Below are 23,045 nucleotides of genomic sequence, written 5' to 3'. Positions count from 1 at the left end.
TTGTTGATTATTGGAAGAATTAATTGTTACTGAAAAGATTGCTTAATGAAGGATTGAATTGGACTAAAGTAATTGATATAGCATAAAGCAGTGGAAAATTAACATGGGATCAGAGCTAAGGTGAAGTACAAGCCCAAAGGAGACAAGAGGTAGAGCAATCTTTGGAAAAATTGAAGGAGTCTATCAAATCAAGTCAAGATGTCTATTTCCTTCTTCAAGGAAGCTAAGAAGCTGGGAAACACATCAAATTTTGTTGCTTGGAAGATTAGGTTGGAAATCATACAGGATGACAATGATGTCTGGGAATACATACAAGGAAAAGTACCCGAGCCTCCAGAAAATGCTACCATTGTTGTCAAGAACAAATACAAGGAAGGTGAGTTAAAAGCAAAGAAAATTATTGTTGATGGTTTACAAGATCATTTACTTGCCTATGTTGGGAATTTGAAGAAGTCTAAGGATATGTATGATAAGTTGGTTGGCATGTATGAAGTCAATAATTTGAATGAGATCATCTCCTTGAAAGATCAACTCAAAGATATGAAAATGAATAAAGGAGAATTTGTGCAATCCTACATCATGAGGATATCTCGTCTTAAATATCAATTACAGAGAATTGGGGAAATTGTACCTGATAGGGAGTTGGTGTTGGTAACCCTTAGAGGTCTCCCTCCTATTTGGGAAACCTTCATTACCACCATAAGCAATAACAACAATTTCCCATCATTTGATGAGCTTGTTGGAAAACTCACTCAAGAAGAATCTAGGATGATTTCAAGAGGGAGAATTCAAAAACATGGAGAAGGAGAGCCCGTTGCATTTGTTACTCAAGACAAGAAGAAAAAGGGAAAAGGAAGACCATCTAGTTCAAATAGGCCTTCTCCCGAGTCAAAGGACTCTAATAGAAGATTAAGGGATATTGAATGCTACAATTGTCACAAGCGTGGTCACTATGCCCAAGACTGTCCAAGAAATAGAGATGCTCCAAGATCCAACCGAAGCTACAACAACAATAGGTACAATGATAGAAGAAGAAGTGATGATAGAAGAAGGCGAGATGATAGAAGAGGGAGAGATGATCGAAGAAGAAGAGATACTCTGGATGATCGTGAAGAAAGTCCTCGTCCTCAAAAGAAGTCAAGAAACTCCAGGTATGAAAGTAACATAGCTACTAGTCAATCTGAATACATTCTTATTTCAGCCCTCTCTATTTCTTCTCCTCCAGATTCGTATAACAGTTGGCTGGTAGATAATGGGGCTTCTAAACACATCTTCAGGTACAAGGAAGTCCTCTCAAATCCGGTTGAGAGGGAGACGAGTTTGAAGATTATTCTTAGAGACAACTACACTCATCCTGTTAAGGGCTTTGGTTTTGTTAGATTTCATTTGGACTCTGGGGAATCTGTTTTGCTCCATGATGTGATGTATGTGCCAGGGTTGAAGACGAATTTAGTATTTATTTTTGCCTTGGAAAACGAATAGAATGAAGTAGTTGTGAGAGAATAGGTTTGGAAGGATGTTATGGCCGAAGAATCGATTATGAAGAATGATGTATGGGATGTTCCGAGACCACAAGGAAAGTCTGATGCAACTTCAAAATGGCTATATAAGATAAAGCATGAAGCAGATGGAAGCATTGAAAAGTACAAGGAAGAAGTATGTGTTGAGCAACCTCAGGGGTTTGAAGTACAGGACAGGAAGGCTCACGTTTGCAGATTGAAGAAAGCATTATGTGGTTTGAAGCAAGCTCCCTGAGCCTGGTATGCCTAAATTGACAGTTACCTGGTGAAGCTTGGATTCACAAGAAGCAGTGTCGATCTGAACCTCCACTTCAAACTAGTCCAAGGTATGACTTTGATTTTGGTTTTATATATTGACGATTTATTCTTGACAAGTAGTGAGCCTCTGATGATTGAGCATAAGAAGGAGTTGGCTTCTGAGTTCGAGATGAAAGATCTTGGTCTGAGATACACTTCTAGAGATATGAGACTGCATGGATACACCGATGATTGGGTTGGAAACGTTAGTAACAGGAAGAGCACATTTGGGTGTTGCTTGGGATCTACAATGATATCATGGATAAGCAGGAAACAAAAATTCGTTGCTTTAAGCACGGCCAAGGCAGGATACGTTGTTAGCTTGGAAGAGTTGTTTGAGCAAGTCTTAGATACGACAGTGATATATTGCAACAACAAGAGTGGAATTCGATTGGCAGAGAATCTCGTGTTTTATGACAAGTCCGAGCACATTGAGATCAGATATCATTACATACATGATATGGTGCAGAGAGGAGTTGTGAGACTCCGTCATACTTCGACCGATGAGCAGATTTTGGACATACGGCAGCTTGGACAGATGGATGTGACACTCCTGGGTAAGGGTCCCGACTGATCAAGGACACTGAGCTATGCTCTTCCCCCCTGTCTAAGCTCCCAGAGTGAGAAATTGAGCCTTAGAGCTCCTGCGGTTGAGGGACCTCAGGATTTGACAGAGTGTAACCCAATTGGCATTTGTCTTTTCCACCCATCTGGTTAATGGGTGTTGCTTGCCTACATTAGGCATGATCCTTATCATTTATGGTAAGTGGCATCCCGCTCAAGCTAGAGATGCAAGTGTTCTACCACTTGACTCTTTAGGGTCAAGTTGGGAAGATCAATAGATAATAGGATAGGCACGATCCTTACCATTTATGGTAAGTGGTATCCCTCCTATTATTGCCAGGCAGTGGGATAAGCGTGATCCTTACCTCATAAGGTAAGTGGCATCCCTCCTATTATCTGTAGGTTTCCCGAGTCGTAACATTGGCTCCCCACTGGCAAAGATTCCTGGGTGGTAGCATTGGCTCACCGGTGGCAGAGATTCTCGGGTGGTAGCATTGGCTCCCCACTGGCAGTTATTCCAGGTGGTAGCAGTGGCTCCCCGATGGATAGAGGGTGGTAGTTGAAGCTCCCTTATGATTCTTCTTCTTTAGATTTGAGAATGATTCAACAGATAGATTCAAGCAGAGATGAGACATGATTTGATGACAAGATACTTGCGATGATCACATGATGCAGTTGGAATTTCTCCCTAGTTGAGAGGGAGTGTTAATTTGGCAGCTCAGTGATAAATTCCAATCATTGGACTAGATTCCTCTTTTCGAGAGGACCAAAATTGACCTTTGAAGCACTAAATTTGGATAAGGAAAAATGTATTTTTGAAGTCAAGCCCACAGGTACACAAATTGTTAAGGTTGACCTAAGAGGCTAATTAGCCCTCCTCCAACACCTATAAATTCATGTCACCTCAAGCTCATTTGGACATCAATTATCACACACCTCTCCTCTTCTTGGGGTCGATACATCTGAAAATTGTAGGAGTCTTTTTCACACGTGCGAGGAGGAAGGAAGGAAAATTACAAGTGGCTGAAAATCTGAATTGTTCTACTCCTTTGACCAATGTTGACTTGGGTGATTTTGGCATGTTTTGACATCGTTCTTTTGGAAGATTTTTCTGTTCTGGCAAGCCGCATTATTTGGCACACAAACCGAGAAATTTTGGGTTGTTTGACTTGAGTTGAACGCAGGAAAATTTGTAGACTTTGACCACAGAGTTTCTCTCATTTGACCGAGTTTGACTTCATCATTTGACATGCTTTGACTAGGAAAATTCTGATTTCTTGAGGCCAAATTGACTGGCACAAAAATCGAGGTAATCTGGGCTATTTGATTGGTTTTGACTTCAGGGTTGACCACAGGTTTGACCGGAGAGAAAATTGCAAATTTTGACTAAGTTTGACTAGGTGTTTTTGGACTATTTTGGGTTGACTTTGACCAGCACTTGAGGCCGCATTTATTGTTGATTTGACCGAGTTGTTTGGAAGGCTTGATCATTGACTTCGTGGACTAGTTAGGGCACACTTTGACTGTTGTTGACTTGGATAAAGTTGCAGATTATAACAGTTGACCAGATTTGACATTTTCATCATTGGCACATTGAAACTTGGTTGGTTGATACGTTGATAAATCAAGGCTTTGACTTTGACTCTTGTTTATGAATTTGGCTCATTGTACTCTCTGCTAAACATTTTTTTGACAATCTAATAGAAGAAGAATTTTCAAAGGGTTTTCCCCCTTTGTGGGGTTTTTCCCTAGTCTTTGACCAAATCAGTGTCTCTTGTTGATGTTCTTGATTGTCTCCTATTGTCATTGCATTTATTGTTCTATCTTCAATTACAGTTGATAATTGGAAGAATTAATTGTTACTAAAAAGATTGCTTAATGAAGGATTGAATTGGACTAAGGTAATTGATATATCATAGAGCAGTGGAAAATTAACACGGACCCTCGCCGATTTTATCCTGATGTTGATGTTTGCAACACTAGTCCAAATACCACGGGTCACCAGTTTCTTCATTAAATAAAGTGACTTTTTAATATTCTTCTCCTTAGTCACCTTAATTAATTAATTCCTCCCCTGAGATTCCCTAATTTATTTCAATTTTTATCCTATGGGAATGGTTAGGCTAATGAGATGGTCTTTGTTGCCCATGTCTGGGAAAGGGATATACACCCCCATCATTCTCCAAACCATGAACCAAGGGGGAAATAACTATCCAAAGCATCGGCCTTTCTTCATTTCCTTGATAATGGGTGACTTAATGTTGCATAATTGTGTGTTGGATCCCGAAGCTTCAACTAATCTGATGCCTTTTATAGTAATGAATCATTTGGGTTTAAAGACTTTGAGACCTTACTGAAATGTATGTGCCATGGACTCTAGAGAAGTTAAAGTGTGTGGATTGATCAAAGACCTTCAAGAATGTTTGGCAACACAATAGGATATATGCTTGGTAATGGACATAGTAGTCTTTGATGTTCTTGATGCTTGGGAATGCTTTTATCTCGAAAATAGGTTGTTGAACTTGGAGGTATTATTCAAATGGATTTATCATACACTACCATTCCAAATTTTCAGGGTCTTTTTGTTATATTACATTGAGAGTCAATGAAAAAATATAATGTGGAGGATCCACGGAATCCTAAGAATGAATTGGTTTGTTTTGAAGAAGATGTTTGATCCCACACCGTACTTACAACAAAAATATCACCTCAGAAAGACATTGATAGTATATGAAATATGAACTTTGACAAGGCCAAATATCAAGCAGGTATGGGCGCAAGTATTGTATGTATTTCTTCTTAAGGCAATATTTCATGTTATGCTTTTCGCTTGGCATTTGAAGCAACTAACAATATAGCTAAACACGAAGCACTTTTACTTGGTTTGAACTTAGCTAAAGATATTGGAAATAAACTTTTAAAAAATGTTGGTGATTCTAACCTAATAGTTCTCCAAGTGAAAGGGAAATTTGCTTGTAAAAATGAAAAATTCAAAAAGTACAAGTATTAATATTCCATTCTATAAGGAGCCAATAAAAAGTATGCAAAATTCAACAATTCTTTTTAAATACAAAAGTCTTTTCTAACTAAGGAACAGATAATGGGATATTTAAGGATAGAGCAAAGATTATTCATAAGGTAGGTCACTTCCACATTCTCTTCGCAAAACCAAAGGACAGTCCAACAAGACCTTTTGAAGATAATTCTTACAAAGAATAATAAGGTATATGTATAGGTATACCTCCTCGTTAATAGCCATAGCATTTCAATAGTATCCATTCATTACCAACTACAATTTCTTTCAAAGTTACTAAAAAGATTTAACATAACTAGGGTTCATTGACAACTTCTGGATGTAAGGGGTTATTACAAATAAATATTTCTGAAGACATCCTACGAAAAGAGTATTGGTGTTCATATGAAAATGATAAGCACTCTATACATCCTTTTACCTATAAATTTCAATGTTGCACGAAGTGGGAATGCTTTTTGGAAGCGAAGTGTCGAAAGCATCGTTTTCCAAAAATCCTCAGAAGCGAAGTGTCCTGTAAGCGTGTGTGTGTGTGTATATATATATATATATATATATATATATATATATATCAATGTTACATTTATCATTATCGGCAATTTATCATCGGGGGTCCAAAATTTAAATTATCGGCAATATCGGGGAAAATATCAAAAATTATCAGGAAACTTTAAAAAATACAAAAATAATCATTTTTTCTCAATGTTTTAACTTCTAAAACAACATCAACATCAAACAAACACATTGCTACATAAATATGAAAATAAAATCGATATATAAGATGTCAAGTGATACATCAGACTTCGATATTGAAATATGATATTTGTCCTGAGTCATAAGATCTAATAGAATGATACAAAATCATATCAAAAAAAATAAATGTATCTCATGAGATGAATCATGGCAATGAAAACAACAAATTTCCCCTTGTTTGCTTGATGGAAAATGGTCACAACATCCTCAACTGGACCAAAAGATTGGTTGACCAAAAAATACATAAAATATTCAAATTTTGAAAACAACATATAATTCATGTGCATCTATATGAATCCAAATTATTATACACAAATATGCAAAATTTATTTTGTATATGGCAAGGGTGCATATAACCAAAATATCATCGAGTGCAAGCCATCTTTGAATCAAAAAAGATCAATAGAGAGGCTCTAAATGGCCTTTAAAATCCAAAGAAAATCATGCTACAACAAATAGCTACATAACATCAAAACCATTGCCTATATTGGGATCCTCCTCATCAAGATCACCCTTTGAGCATTAAAATAAGATAGAAAAAGCTTAACATCCTAATCAATGATTTTGCTTGAGTGAAGTGTACATTTTTACTAGGGTCATGAATAATTGAGTTAAGTGTACATTAATACTACAATCATGAAGGAGGAGCTCAACAGTCAATGCCACCAACATCGAGGTACATAGAGGGCTTGGTGATGTTGATTAAATGTTAGTTCCATACCCTCGTACATCACAAAATGTAATAGAAACATTGCAATCCCACCAATCCTGAAATCCTAAAAATTGTTAAGTCTGTTGGATTTTGAGTGGGATCTAAAATTCTACTTTCTCCATATGAAATCCAATGAGGTCAAAATCACTCTCAAACATCCTAAGTCAATTAATGGTAATATTAAAAAATTAAGTAAAAGGATGAAAATGAAAGATAATATTACTTTAAGAATCTAATATTACCATTAACTACTAGGTTATGTATCTCATAAGATGAATCATGGGAAATGAAAACAATGGATTTCCCCTTGTTTGCTTGATGGAAATAGTTAGAGTATCCTCACAGTTTAATCCCCTAACTCACTTTTAAAAAATTAGGGTCAATTGAAAAAGAAAAAAAATTGTTAATAAGTTGGTATTGATAGAGCAAGGCGATAATTTCGAAATTATCGCGATAATTTTAATTCGGGCACTTTATTGCGATAAATACCGGCAATAATATCACGATAATTCTGATATTATCGTGATATGTGCAACACTGATATATATATATATATATATATATTATCATTGCATTTATATTCAAAAAACATCCAAAGTGCCAAATTAGTTGCAGAATATATCAAAGCATGCATAATGTACACAAATCAAGATAGAAATGGCATCCATAGTACATTAATGATTAATTATTTGAGCATCAACCATCTAGATTTTAGATTCCTCTCCTCTTGTCTAGCCTTTGCCTCTACTTCGATTCTCTAGGGATATTAGTCAACATTGCCCAATTTTGATCAAATTGTCTAATCCAAGCCTTATAATATGGTAGAAAAAACTTAAAATGCATGATCAATGATTTGACTTGAGTGAAGGGAACATTTTTGCTAAGGCCATGACAAAGGAGTTCAACAATCAACACCACCAACACTGGGGTACATATAGGGCTTGGTGCTCTTGATTAAATGCCAATCACATACCCTCATACATGATATAATCTAATGAAATGTCACAATCCCATTGATCCTAAAATCTTGAAAATTGTTAAGTCTATTGAATTTTGAATGGGATATGAAATTCTATTTTCTCCATATGAAGTCCGATGAGGTTGGAACCACTCTCAAACATCCTAAGTCATTTCATGGTATGTTAAAAATTTAAGTAAAAGGATGAAAATGAAAGATAAAGTAGAATGTCACTTTTACTTTCAGAATTTAAGATCACCATTAGAGAGCATCTAGGAAGGGTCTAGGGAGCATCTAGGAAGCATCAAGGGAGCACCTTGGGAGTGTCCGAGAAGCATGGTTCCTCACATAGCGGTTCAAAAATTCCAAACAAACAAAAAAAATCCCCTCTGAACTTTGCAAGCAGTTTTCGGAACCATGCTGGAACTGTGGTTCAAGCCTGCAAAACCGCGGTTTGGAACCATCACTGTTCCGAAAGTCCTCGAACCATGAATTTTGAGCGAAACTATGGTTCCGCCCGTGAATCCATCCAGGACACGAAACTGCCTCCTGAACCCGGGGAGGGGGACGGTTCCTGCAACCTTACCTATAACTACATATCTGCAGGACTTTACCAAATCCTGATATATGCCCATGAAAATGTCCATCCACACATGTCATCGGCAAAGAGTAGAATGCATATCAGGAAGTAAAACAGGAAAAACTTGAAGTTAGAAGTTAGAAGTATGTTTCTCTTTTTTCCAGAAGGAATCCACAATTAGTTTTCGCTTTGTCATCCATTAATATTGTGTAGGAAAAATAACTTAGTAGTTTGTCCAAAATGAAGATTGAAACAATATGCCCTAACAGCATCTCTACAAAGGAATTTATTATACATCACTAGCTCTTTCATTCAGACATGTGCATTTTATTGACAGATATTTGCCTTCCGAAGAGAACATTTTATGTTGAGTTGAATACCAATTTACAAAAATAATGCTGAATTCCTGCTAGAGCCCAGATTTTCCAATAATAATGCTTGTAACTGTTAACTTAGGGTGTACTTCACCTACCTTTTCTATGCATATGATCACACGAACTCCCTTCAATGCCTTCTTGACACTAGTTTTGTCTGTTACATCTCCAGCTATAGGCTTGCCACATAAGTAACACCATGTTGATCACCAAAAGAACAAAGTTAAGAACAATCTCTCAAATGCAAAACAGAAACCGGGTGAAATTACCATGCAAGAGTTAACTTCAAAGTGTCCTGAATTATCATGCCGAAATATATTTTCAAAAATAAAAGTGCTATATAAGATATCAAGAAATACCTCAATATACGAACCAAAGGCACTAGCTGCAGCTTTAATATCTTTAACAAGTGCCTTGATTCGAGCCCGCTTAACAATTAATGATAGAATCACCAACTACATTACAAGCCTCAAAATATGCAATCATTTCAGGCATCTACAGAAGTCAATACAAGCTACATAATATCCAGGACAGGGCAGATATAGCATACACTACTGCTCAATATATGACAAATGAAGTGCTTGTCCTTTTGAGATATAGCATAATCTACTGTTCAATATTTATATTACAAACCAAGGGCTTAGTCCTTTTGAGATTGTACTCGTTACAATCTAAAACACCACAGAAACCTTTTTAGATGGCATCCTAAGGTTTGACACTATATTTTCAAGATATTAAATAATCAAAGACTTTTGAAGGTACAGAACAAACTGTTAGAAAAGTTATACCTGGCCAGTTTTGCTATCACCATCCGTAACCAGCACCGCATCTCGAACTTCAGGGACAGTTTCCTGCTCAGGTTCTGTGCAGCCTCAAAAGAATTTCCTTTACCCATGCCATTTTATTATAATACATTTGCATGGCATATGCTCAAACAAGTATATTGAGAACTTTACCTCGATATCTATCCTCCTTGTTGCCGACAAGTCCATCTCTTGGAAGCTGGTCTGGTGCCCCATACCATTTTCTTAGTTTTGGTCCTCCTGCAGCCAAAACTCAATGCATAAAATCTAAGAAGCTGGAGAAATTGAATGGAAAAACAAGGACAATGTGCAATATACTTCTCTATATTAGAGAAACCTAAATCTGAATTGCAAGATAATAACGGAAATCGATGAACTACATATTCATTCACAGATCTACACAGTGATTAATAAAGAACACAGCAGAATTAAAGTTATCAGAATACCTTATATTTGTACGTTACAATGCTCTATATGATGGATACTCAATGCTTTCACCTGAATTGAACCCTGAAAGTCAGTGATCGATGACCATTTTGTACAACTTTCTTCTATGGTATATATGGATTTTTCAGCTCATTACAATCCTCTTTTGATAATAAATCTGCTGAAAATATTATCTATCCCTTTTACATCAAGTGTCTCCCTGCCTCATGTCTAAAACTATAGAAAGTGTAAGCAAATACAAATAAACAATTAAGTAATAAAGGTAACAATCAAATTTTGTGAATCTTGGACGCTTGTCCGGAGATTGTGATGTAGACTACAAGTCCTGTTGAATAGTAGTTTGTATGTTGTTCTCTTTGAGTTGCATTTGCTCATCAATCATAATATCAGGAACAAAAACAGTGGGATACACCTACCTTTTAGCATCTTTGAATAGCTTCTACAACTGTATAATCTCATTCCTTCATGTAGCATCTATATAATGGCATTGTCATGGCATACAACTTATTGGTCCTGATGTGGTTTTGTGTAGACTCCATATGCCAAGTAAGACTTTGTGCACATTCTCCATTGATGGTAACATTGCCCAAGTAATCCCAATTAGAGGTATCATGAGGAATACTGCACCAAGGTCAAGGTCAAATACAAACTCAAAAGATTCTAACCATGTGAAATGACATAGGTGCACCTTGATGCAGACTGGACTAGCCCATACACTTGTGATCCCCCCTATAGATGCAGACTCCCATAAAACCATGAGTCCTCAAGAGAGTTCGCAAAAAGCCCTCCCATCCAATTAGGGACAAAAGTGACCTTAAGCGGAACTTTAAGGGATAGGGCATGGCCTGACCAAACAAATAAATACAAACTCAATGACAAAGACACGACTCTAGGATGCCTAATATAGGGCCTCACATGGTTTCCACATGGCTTTTGATTTGTGACCTTGGGCTTAAAATGGTGGTGAATGCTACACTAATAAGTATATGTACCACTACTCACATGCGGGGTAACACCCACCAATTGTGAATCCTAAAAACTGTTAAGTCTGCTAGAGTTTGAGTGGGATCTAAAATTCTACTTTCTCCATATGAAATGCAATGAGGTCGGAACCTCTCAAACATCCTGAAACATTTAATGGCACTGTTAAAAATTTAAGTAAAAATTGATACTTTAAGAATTTAACATTACCATTAATTACATAGCATTAGTGGGGCATGTTTCCTCAAAATCTAGCAAGTCTTGTAGAGGGGAACCCTACAAGGCAAACACTAGACCAAGTGACAACAATGAGGCAATGGCCCGCTGTCACCACAGCCAATACCCCCTACTCTTTATGTATTTTCACCAATTGGAGGAGTCCCGGTATAAGGTCACCTACAAGAGATATTCTAGATTCAAGGGCTTAAGGTGAGACAATTTACTTCCAAAGGACGACTCAACTTAAGTACAATGTCCCAACAATGATGAAGAGGCAATTTGCATCTCGTAGAGAGGCCAATCTAGGGCACGCAAGACCTAGGACTAGAGTGATAACATGCAAAATGGAATATCCCAAGGTCAAGGTGTGAAGGAAAAGGTATCCAACAATGAGTATTAGCAATCTAATGGAATATGAAACCTTTAAGATGATGACATTATTGTCATTGATGACAAAAGAGCAGCGAAGACAACAGAATAGCAAGGAGCAACAACAAGGCAGGGAAGGCAAAAGAATAGAAGCAGCAAAGGGGTAATGGCAAAAGAGCACATGGCAAAGGAGCAACAGGAGGAGCAAGGCAAGAAGCAGTAGCAAGGTGTGCAGGAGTAAGGGACAAAGGAGCAACAAGGCAAGAGCAGTAACAGGGTCAGTAAAGGGCAAAAGAGCAAATCAAGATCAGCAAAGGTATGCAAAGGAGCAGATGTAATACCTGTTGGCGAGACAGATGCTAGATGTTGCAAACATCATTCTTGGCATGCTTGATGACAACTAGACAAAGGAGCAGCAAATACCTTGATGGTTTGGCAAAACATTGATGTTGGCATGTTGATGGCTTGATGCTTGTGTTGATGGCATGTTGATGGCTTGATGCTTGGATAATGTTGCAGAGATTGTTTAATGAAGAATTTGTGGTGACACTAATTTGTTGTTGAGCTGAATTGTTGTGATGCAAAGGCAAGACTCCATGACAGCAAAGGCAAGATTCCATGACAACAAAACAAGACTCAAGGAGGTTGAGGCAATGGCATGAAGAAAAGATGAATTTGATCATATAGATGGCTTTGGAGAGTGAATGTTGCATACATATGCTTGCATTATTTTCATATGTTGAGTGCATATTGTTTACATTGGAGAATGCTTGCATGTGTTGTGGTGGTATAATGTTGTTTTTGGCACTATGTTGATATTGATGCACCTAATCATTATAGATGGCTGAAATAATATGTGGTGGAGCACTTATTTATTTTATAATATTCAAAATTTGAAGAGTTTGGAAACGAATGAGTGGAAGGCAAAGAGTCAAGCCTATTCACTTCATATTCTTATGTGGAATACAAACAACTAGCAAATTATCTTTATAAAAGATGTTGTTTTTGGAAGCAAAAGAGATGTTAGAGAGTGGGAGAATGTGTGAGAGTTGATTGAGCTATTATGCATTAGTTACCTGGCACATATGAAGCTTATGTGAAGCAGATTTGAAGGGAAGAAGAGGCAAAAATGAAGATGGAGATATGCAGAATTTATGACCAAGTAAACTAGCACATTGTTGTTTCTTGTTTGCATCAGGGGATTGTAGTCTCCTTTCAAGTAGTGGCTTGATAAACATCAGGTTGGATCCAGTTGAGGTAGGAGCCTCCTGTGGGTTGTAGCCTACAGAAAACATATGGGAGTTGGAGCTTCCTTGCATGTTGCAACTTGCAGAAAATTGAGGTAGCAGCCTCCTGTAGGTTGGAGCCTACAGAAAATCAGATGTAATAAGGAGTAGGAGCTTGCCTTTGCATCACAACAATAATAAAATCATGGTTTTCTCCCTTTATGGGTTTCCACATATATCTGGTGTCAATATGTGTTGTTATTATGTGTTGATGTGATGTTTTGGTTTGCTTATTACTTGTTCACATATTCAATTTGTTGGTCATTATTTGTTAAGATGCTCATGTAATGTTTTAGTTAATGAGTTTAATGAAAAGAATTTTAATGTCCATGAATATACTAAACTGATTCAACCCCCCCCCCCCCTCTCAGTTTAGTCAAGTTTTCATCACAAGAGGCCCTCAAGTTGAAGCTTAACCAAACTAGGGTTTCTCCTAGGGAAAATAGCTAGGGCAAGAGAAATTATGGTGAAAAATGGATGGATTAGCCACCAAGGAGGATGATTTTGAGGCAACCAATCCTACTCTTGATGTTGAATCCTTCCAATACCAAAAATTCCCTTCCTAGGTAAATTCACAACAAGCCCTAGCTGAGGCCACTTATCCTTTAAAGGGCCGAAAATAGAGAGATAGAGAGAGCAAAAATCAATTTATGGATAGAGTAAAGCTTGATCACCAAAATGACAAGGCCAATGCCTAATCCTTGGGTTGATGGAGTCTATGGGTGTTAAAAATTAGATAAATCTTGCAAAGGAGTAAGGATATTTTGATGCCCTAGCAACAAAACCCTAACTATTATCTTTGTGAGGGATCAAAGACACTTGGGAGAGCTATAACAAGAGTTCAACAAGGGGATTACCATTCACATTCCATATATGAATAACGCATACAATGAGGATATCTAGATTCCATACAATTTATTTGCAATAATTAATGGTGCAATAGAAAAATCCATAGACAAACATTACATTCCATACATTAGATAACAAATAAAAATTTCTTCAAGAGCAAAGCTCACTTACAAGATGAAATGCATGTATAATCCAATATTGATCCAAGATAACTTCTCTAAAGACAAGAAAATAGTTCCAATATGTAAAGTACTCCATAGATCACATCTCTCTAAAGACGCAAGAGGCCGAAATTCTCATAAGGAGGGTCGAATAGTCCAAGTAATGTTGAATAGAATGAATGATCCTCTCCTCTATTTATATGAGGATGAGTCCAAATATTAGCCTAAAATCCCCTAATAACAAGTTAAATCACAAGAAACCCTTGGGTTACAAGCCAACCCACTAGCTTTTGATCACAAGTGCAAAATAAAACCACACATGTGGGTCGCTAGGCTTCTAGGGTTGACGTCATGCATAAATGGCCTCCAAATGCCATGTCCAAGTGCTAGGAGGTGCCAAATGTGATGTAGAAGCATGTAAAAATCATGATTTGAGGGTTGGCCCTAAAATCCACCTCAATGGCTCCTTGTGGTCTCAAAATCCAACTGGGACACCATAAAGTGGTCTCTCTGGATCTCCATCTATGAAAAGTATCCATCTCTACTCCAACATTGAGGGCTTTCCAAGTGCTACTAGCCCTCCCAAGTCTCAGAACGTGAGGCCATCCTCATTTGGGCCTTGAATCAGTAGCCATCCCTCATAAGGTGTTAAGGCCAACTTGGGGGCATGTTGGGTTCAAGGGTGTCATCTTGAAGAATCATCAAATCCAGTACAAAGTGGCATAGCGTCCTAGATGCAAGGAGAGTTCTAGTATATCTGGGATATGTTGGTGCTCCTAGGAGGCCCAAGAGTCTCAACACTTCACTTGCGAGTGCCAATATACTACTCTAATGCCCTGGGTACTTGTAGGTAAGGTGCCCAAGACATGGGTTGTTGAACCACCTGACAATCACAACACAGATTCTAGTGAAAGCAACCAGTCATTAGGGACAAAAATCATTATTGCATCTAAGTGAACCAAGCTTGAATGTCATGGGGACCTTGAACTAGCAATGGTGTTTTCCCCCTAGGTAGGAGTGGCTAAAGGACAACCCTATTAGGTGTTTCCAACCCCTAAGGGGAAGTAACATTTCCTTAGTCCACCCTTCAATTGATAGGTGTTAGTGAATAATAATGTTGTTATGAAGGGGATAAGCCCTCATGGCCAAGTGCCATGGTCAAAGGGACCGGTTGATAGGGATCCACATCCTAAGTGTATATATGTGAGGAGGGAGCAATCGTGGATGCATGAGTTACCAACTCGGCCTTTGTTTTTCCATCCCTCTTGTGTGCCTTTTACTTTTTCTTGATTTTTCTTTGTATTACTACTCATAGTTCAAGAGTTAGAGCTTGCTTTGAATGATATAGAAATTGCATTATCCCTTAATGATGAGTTAGTTTATCGCTCATCAGGGTTGGGACATTCAAGGGTTCCTTATTATGATGTAATGGAGCAAGATGTGCTTAGGAACCTGGTGATGGCCATTCGAGTGAGGTAGAGCTCATGCTAGGCTTTTACCCACGTGCTAATGTGTATGTCCCTGGCCATCTTTTGCATTTTGATATTCTTTCTTTTAGTTTTGTTGTGGTGATGATATGCTCTTTCTGTTTCTTTTAGCTGCATCAAACTCCCACAACAAACTTTCAGGCCCTACCCAAGTATGAGGATGTATGGATCCAAATCCCAAAGAACCGATGGTCAATTAAACCCAAAGAATGGATGTGAGATAAGGGCTTGTAATGTATGTAAAATTTCCTTAAATTGCAACAACTGGAAATTTATTCTTCAAACTGATTAATTATGCAGTTTATTTGTTACGACAAATAACGAATAAATCACACTGCAATTCTTCACAGTATAATTACGCTGCGGAAAACAAAGTGGTACTGAGAAAAATAGATGCGCACAATAAAAAATGACACCAATATTTTGGACAATTAGTCCTCGAAAAAACCCTGAAGGGAAAACCGACGCAGCAGATGAGGGTATATTTTATTATGCAGCAGCAAAATCTGAGTACAATATCTGGATGTCAATCTAGCAATCCTCCAGCAAAAATCTCGCCTAAAATATTTAGGAGAAAACTTCTCCCTCTACCAAAATAATACGGCCTCCTTTTGGCCTGCTCGCACTGCTGGCTTGGGCAAGTTGTACGACCTCTAGAACTGCCTCCAACTAGGTTGTCTAGCCTCCCTTTATCACTGGAAAATTGGATATGAGTCGTTTTGCCTTCTGGGTGCTCTCCCGGTCTCCTGCAACTGAAATGATCTCCTTCTAACACTTGCACTGGGATTTTTGGCTCCCTTGCTCAACCTGGATGGATTTTTTGCAGAATATTTCAGCCTCCCCTCTGTTGGCTCTCCGAAACTCTGCTGCTAATCTCCCTCAATCATTGATGCTCGATCTTTGGCTCGAATTCTTCCCTCTGAATCTCTGCTCTCTCGGAAATTCAATTTGCCTTGATCTCCCTCTCACTCAATGTGTATATCTCCATCCCCATCGACCTATTCTTATAATCTCTCATTGGATTACCAATGGCCATGATTAAATCATCATCAATAGCTAAGATCATCTCAAACTCGATCCGTGTGAGTTTCTAGAGATTTCTCACATTTCCTTAATTAATTCCTATTAATTAACCATTTTTCCTAAGTTAGACTTAGGAAATATTTAAATGATGGCTAATTAATTTAATTAAGGTGTTTCACAAGTTTATCTCATGAAACATTTTATGAGTTTTGAAGATCTTGTGTTCTTAGCCTCTCTAACACAAATCGAGACTAGAACACCTATCCAATGTTGCAAAAACTAACACTCCCTCTTAACGAGGAAGGTGTTCTCTCCCATAACATCTTCCCTCATGTTGTTAATGTCTGACATTTGTAACAACCTGTCACTGTCCACCAAACTACTACGCATACTCTAATTCATTTGCTAGCCCTGTAGTTGAACCGCACTGCATTTGTGCTATTGCTAACACTACACTGCTGCCAACTTTGCTTGCATTGCTGCTAACTTTGCTTGCGTTGCATCTAATCTCATGCTATTGTTGTTGTTGCAACCACTGCCACTGAGAACGATCCATTGTGTCCCTATGCTGGCTCTGCAACTGTCTCCTAAGTCTCTGACTGAAACTAGCATCTGCACTGTCTACTGGGTAATTGTCTGTGCCATGACTGGTTTTGCGCCCCTCAAGTAATTCGCTGCAACTAGTCTCTGCAACTATCCCTCGAGATCTGACTACGCCTACTGACATTGATCCTCCTGCTACTGAAAATTGTGGGCCCCTATAGTAAAGGTAATGATCCATATGAAGAGTATACTGCAATTGTTGCTTCTCTTCCATGGACCCTGCCCAATCCTTGAACTCTGAAGCACTATGCTCCTCTTCCATCTGGAGGTATAGCTACCACTAATGCAAACTCCTCCAACCTAGAGGTTAACTCATCTATGTCTGTCGAAGCTGTTGTCTGTTGCTCCCCCTTCTTGTCCTTCTTTTTCTTGGGACATTGAGTGTTATAGTGACCAAACTCACCACACCTGAAGCATTTGATCTTCAACAGATCTTTCTTCTTTTCTCCTCCCTTTGAGTTATGTCCCTGACTGGGACCTTTCTTCACTTTCGCTTTACTAGCGAGGGCTTCATTCTCCTCCTCCTTCTCAACCTTCAGTCCTTTGCTAGTGTTGCTGTTGGTAGTGCCCTCGACAAGACTGAGCCTTAACTCCTCTTGTGTGAAATCACTCCATAGGCATTCCCACTCAGGTAATCTGTCTCGTCCAATAATTAACTAAACGAACGTAGCCCACTCTTTGGTAAACCCATTTAGAGCAATTCGCACAAGTTTGATGTCCCCTGGTTTCTCTCCTACAGCTGCTAGCTCATCTCTAACATTTTGAATTCTGGTGAGATATGGAGTTACGGCTTCACCCTTCGTCATCTTTGTGGTCCTCAGCTTCTCCCTGAGAACCATTTTCTGATTCTCAGATGGATCCTGATATAACTTCACATCGGCATCCCACATGTCCTTTGTTGTATTCTTCTTTGCAATGCGTGGAACAATATGATCTCGAACTCCATCCAAGGCCATCCTCTTTGCTTTGGCCATACCCTTCCTATAGTTGTGGAACTGGATAGGATCCATTGGTACAACTACAACTGTTGTCACGAACTCCTTCAGGCCATGCTCATCCAACAGGAAGAGCATCCTAGCCTTCTAGATGCCAAAGTTCGAGGCTCTGTCAAGTCTATCTTGATCTCTGAGACATGCTACGGCCATCTCCCGAAACTCAAAAACCGGGAAATAAATAGGAATCTCCTCCCTTTCCTACTCATCCTCTTTCTGCTACTCACACTCCTTTCTGGAATGCGAAAATCTGCTATTGTCTGCCTCCAAACGCCCTTCTCTAGCACTCACACTGCCTGCTACTCCAACTCGCTCAACTTTCTAGAAGTCCTTCTCTGGAGTTTGGCACACGATCTGCTGCTCCTAAAACTCGCACTAGCTGACTAGAAACACTGCTAATGCCTATTGCTCCTGGAAATTATCGATCTCCACGTAGATCTGGATCTGGAAACCCTTTGAGAAATTCTGGAAATTCCTCTTCAATGTGCTTTTCTCTTCCAACGTTGATCTATTGTTGCAAACCAATTGCGCCTAGATCTGCTCAACAAACTGATTGACCTCCTCATCATAACCCTCTATCTGACAAATCCACAACCTGCAAATATTTGCCCCTGAGGCTGATCGAATTTTCCTACAGCCTGTAATAGAAAATCGAACACCTGCTTTTGCAAATTCACACTTCCAGGTGGCCTGCATAGATCTGGAAAATCGTGCTGCAAAACTACCTCTGAACCTGCACAAATTCTCCTTCTCGCTTTCGAGCCTCCAATTTGATCTTTATTGCTATGATACCATGTGAAATTTCCTTAAATTGCAGGAACTGGAAATTTATTCTTCTAATTGATTAATTATGCAATTTATTTGTTACGACAAATGACGAATAAATCACACTGCAATACTTCACAATAAAATTACGCTGCAGAAAATAAATCGGAACTAAGAAAAATAGATGCACACACAATAAAAAATGACACCAATATTTTTGGACAATCAATCCCCGGAAAAACCTCGAAGGGAAAATAGGTTCAACAAATGAGGGCTTATTTTGTTATGTAGTAGCAAAATCTAAGTACAATATCTGGATGCCAATCTGGCAATCCTCCCACAAAAAACTCGCCAAAAATATTTAGGAGAAAAATTCTCCTTCCACCAAAATAATTCAGCCTCTTTCTGACCTGCTCGCACTAACTAACTGGTTGGTAGCACTACTGGCCTAGGCAAGTCATACAACCTCTAGAACTGCCTCCAGTTGGGCTATCTAGCCTCCCTCTGTCACCGAAAATGAGTCGTTTTGCCTTCCGGATGCTCTCCCAGTCTCTTGCAACTGAAACGGTCTCCTTCTGACACTTGCGCTGGGGTTTTTGGCTCCCTCACTCAACCTAGACGACTTTTTTGCAAAATATTTCGGCCTCCCTTCTGCTAGCTCTACAGAACTGGGATAATCCTCTGGAACTCTGCTATTGATCTCCCTCAATCATTGATGCTCGATCTCTAGCTCGGATTATTCCCTCCAAATCTCTGCTCTCTAGGAAATTCGATCTGCCTTGATCTCCCTCTCACTCGATGTGCGTATCTCCATCCCCATCGACCTGCACTTGTAGTCTCTCATTAGATTACCGACGACCATGATTAAATCATCATCAACAGCTAAAATCATCCCAAACTCGATCCGTGTGAGTTTCTAGAGCTTTCTCACCTTTCTATAATTAATTCCTATTAATTAACCAGTTTTCCTCGGTTAGACTTAGGAAATATTTAAATGATCGCTAATTAATTTAATTAAGGCGTTTTGCAAGCTTATCTCATGAAACCTTTTATGGGTTTTGAAGGTCTCGTGTTCTTAGCCTCTCTGACACAAATCGAGACTAGAACACTTGTCTGGTGCTACAAAAACTAACAATGTATGATGGAAAGTATTAAGTATGACATAGGGATATATGAAACTACGTTATCTCAATCAGGGCTTCCCAAGCAGTGCCCATCCTACACCCATTAGGTCATCAGGGGAGGTCCCATTGGACTAGGATCGAAGATTAACCCCCCATTTAAGGTGAGAGAACAAGATCACAGTCAAAACCCATCCTTCTTTCAAATCACCCCATAATCCATATCAAATGCCCAAATACAAACAAGCATAAGCACCCAATTGCAAAATGAATAAAGTACCTTTTGAGTGGAATCCCACCTTCGTCCATGTGCTCATGCCAAATGGGTGAGAAGCATATGGATGATGCAAGTGGCAGAGATATAATGGCATGTCATCAGCCATTGATCGTTGTCATGGATTGTTGGCTATGTGGATGGCCAGTTGGCTGTCAAGAATAGGAGAATTTTTTTCTCCTATAGGGTTATCCATTTTGGTGGGTAACATCTCACTCCAACTCAAGGACATGAGCTCACTATAGAGCGCATGATCCATATGCTCTAACAAGGAGTTTATGAGAACTCCAGCAACCCAATCAGTGCTTTCCAAGTAGTGCCCATCCTACACCCATTAGGTCATCAGGGAGGTCCCACTGGACTAGGATCGAAGATTAACCCCCCACTTAAGGTGAGAGAACAAGATTACAGTCAAAACCCATCCTTCTTTCGGATCACACCATAATCCATATCAAATGCCCAAATACAAACAAGCATAAGCACCCAATTGCAAAATGAATAAAGTACCTTTTGAATGGAATCCCCCCTTCGTCCATGTGCTCATGCCAAATGGGTGAGAAGCATATGGATGATGCGAGTGGCAAAGATATAATGGCATGTCATCAGCCAGTGGCCGTTGTCATGGATTGTTGGCTATGTGGATGGCCAGCTGGCTGTCAAGAATAGGAGAAATTTTTTCTCCTATAGGGTTCTCCATTTTGGTGGGTAACATCTCGCTCCAACTCAAGGACATGAGCTCACTGTAGAGCGCATGATCCATATGCTCTAACAGGGAATTTATGAGAACTCCAGCAATCCCTAGGCTCGTATACGGTAGACCTGTAACCTGCATAATGCATGCAACTTGTTTGGGAGCGTGTGCATTGGCTATAGGGTATCACCCATGTTTTATATGAAGATAATAAATTCGTACAAAAAATAAAATCTAATCTAAATGCAATCTAGTCTAGCATGAAACATGATATGAATGATATTAAAATGTTCACACAATATGCAATGCAACTAAACTACCATGCATGACTGATTAATACATGCCAGTTTCCACCAAAGAAAGTAAGGAGGCTCTCTTTCACTAGAGAAGGAAAAAGTTTACCATCAAGTTTGGCAATGTAAAAGTATCCCACACCTACTTTCCCATGGATTCTAACAAGGATAAGGTCTTTATCAACCAAAACAAAATCACCTACTCAGTATTCCCTCTTTGTTTTTTGGACCCACTGCTTCTTAAGGATGGTTGGTTCTGAGTTTGATTTCTTGATGTGGCAGACCTCTTGGGAAGTAGGAGGCTTGTTGAATGTCCACAAGGGTGCCTTTTATTCACAGTTTTTAGGGCTTTGATTATGTCCTCGTGGTCATTATGGGTAGGATAAGGGAATGGCCCTATGTCTTCAACATGATCGGGCAACCAAGGTTCACTATAGAGGACAAATGGGTTCCCATTAGATTCGAGAATGGTGGCATATGATAGATCCATTTGCAATTGTCCACCTATTGAAGCACACCATTTCCTTGATAACGACATGCCCCAACCATCTGGCACATCAATGACTACAATATCCATCAATACCAAAATGCCTTTGTTAGCTGCCAGGGATGCCTTCACCTCTTTAGCACCCATGTTTTCACCATGGTTTGGGAAGTCAGCACCAACTACTTAACAATTTTCCATCATCAAGGTTTATGAGCTTAGAATTTCGCTCAAACAATCTCAGTGACCCAAGGCACCACCCATAATTTTAGTCTTATGGAAAAGAAATAGGAGTGTTGCTCCAAAGTCCATTTCAGAGAACACCAGGCGTGCACGATAATAACTGGGAAGAAGAACATTTACTAGCCATATATCCAACACGCTAGCTGTTCCTTGAGATTTTAAAACTAATAAGAATGTTGCTCAGAGGACGTTTTATAAGCAATACGCTAGCATTCTAGAGTACCATTTCTGCCTAACCATTTGTAAAGTTTGATGCAAATACAAGTTTCAAATGAATGCAATTCGAGTTAATAATGGCATTAATATTTGGGCTGTATGCAGTTCATCCATGAATTTGAAAGAAACCTTACTACAACCACTTCTATCAGAAAAAATACAGATTGAATTGAAACCTTAGAGAGCTAAAAACAAAGAGCATAGACCATTTACCTTCAATGTAATCCAGCAAACGTTCTCCAAAGGAAAGAGGTCTAGGCTGCTTCTTCTTGTTGTTGGATGAGCTGCTTGCCACCCATAACGTTTTGGCACGGTTAATTCTGCTTTGTGCAATTGTAAACCCGGATTCTTTGCATTTGTGTGGAGGCAATGAATGCATGCGATACAGAAACAGAGCCATGTTTTGAAATGGGATTGAACGATTATGTTCGGGCACGTTGATGGAATTTGGGTTGGAACGGGGTACATATTCAATTGTGGAGGATAAATGGAATTAAGGTGGGAATGGTATACATATTCAATGGAGTAGGATAAGGTCGCTCTAACCACATAAATCATTCGTGGAAATGGGATAAATGAATAGGGAAGGATAAAACGGTTTGGTGTAAATTTGGAATAATGAGCGTGTGTTTTTTCAAATTAAAAATTAATATAAATTGTTCTTTGTTGTGTTTTTACAGGATCCATAGTCCGTGTAACTGTTCAATTTTTTGAAAAATATTAGACTTTTTTATTTATAGTTTATTTTAGTTTTTATTGGAAGTATTTTTTTATATCATCATTCATTGTGTAAAGAATAGTGTAGGCATTAGGTTATGTAGCCAAGGGGTACCATGAGCTCACATTGACTTTTTTAATCTGTTATTATGCGGCTTGGTGTTTATACATCTAGTAAATTTTACATGCAATGCATGTTAAGTGCAGGTATTAGGTTATGTAGCAAAGGGTA

General features: G+C 38.8%; 1 protein-coding gene across 6 annotated transcripts in view; it reads right to left on the bottom strand.

Annotated features, from left to right (window-relative positions):
* Window positions 1-22,637, bottom strand: part of LOC149250292 (uncharacterized protein At5g02240-like) — a 136,795-nt gene extending 114,158 nt beyond the window's left edge. For 2 of the 6 annotated variants that reach the window (XM_089459005.1, XM_089459006.1), the window contains exons 1-5: window positions 22,310-22,636; window positions 9,746-9,832; window positions 9,578-9,651; window positions 9,149-9,244; window positions 8,888-8,968 (exon numbers count right to left, since the gene is read on the bottom strand). In XM_089459005.1, coding sequence (XP_089315131.1) covers window positions 8,888-8,968; window positions 9,149-9,244; window positions 9,578-9,651; window positions 9,746-9,832; window positions 22,310-22,496 — 525 coding nt within the window. In that variant the 5' untranslated portion in view covers window positions 22,497-22,636. Of the gene's footprint in view, window positions 1-8,887; window positions 8,969-9,148; window positions 9,245-9,577; window positions 9,652-9,745; window positions 9,833-22,309 lie in introns of all 6 variants that reach the window. The other 4 variants (XM_089459007.1, XM_089459004.1, XM_089459008.1 and 1 more) reach the window with 4 other exon arrangements.
* Between the last annotated feature and the right edge of the window lie 408 nt (window positions 22,638-23,045).

This window comes from Pinus tabuliformis, chromosome 7, assembly GCF_031772625.1.
Source record: "Pinus tabuliformis cultivar Carrire ecotype Pingquan chromosome 7, CPIR1, whole genome shotgun sequence".
Lineage (NCBI taxonomy): Eukaryota > Viridiplantae > Streptophyta > Pinopsida > Pinales > Pinaceae > Pinus > Pinus tabuliformis.
Note: the sequence above shows the minus strand (reverse complement) of the source record. Positions and strands in the feature narration are given on the sequence as shown.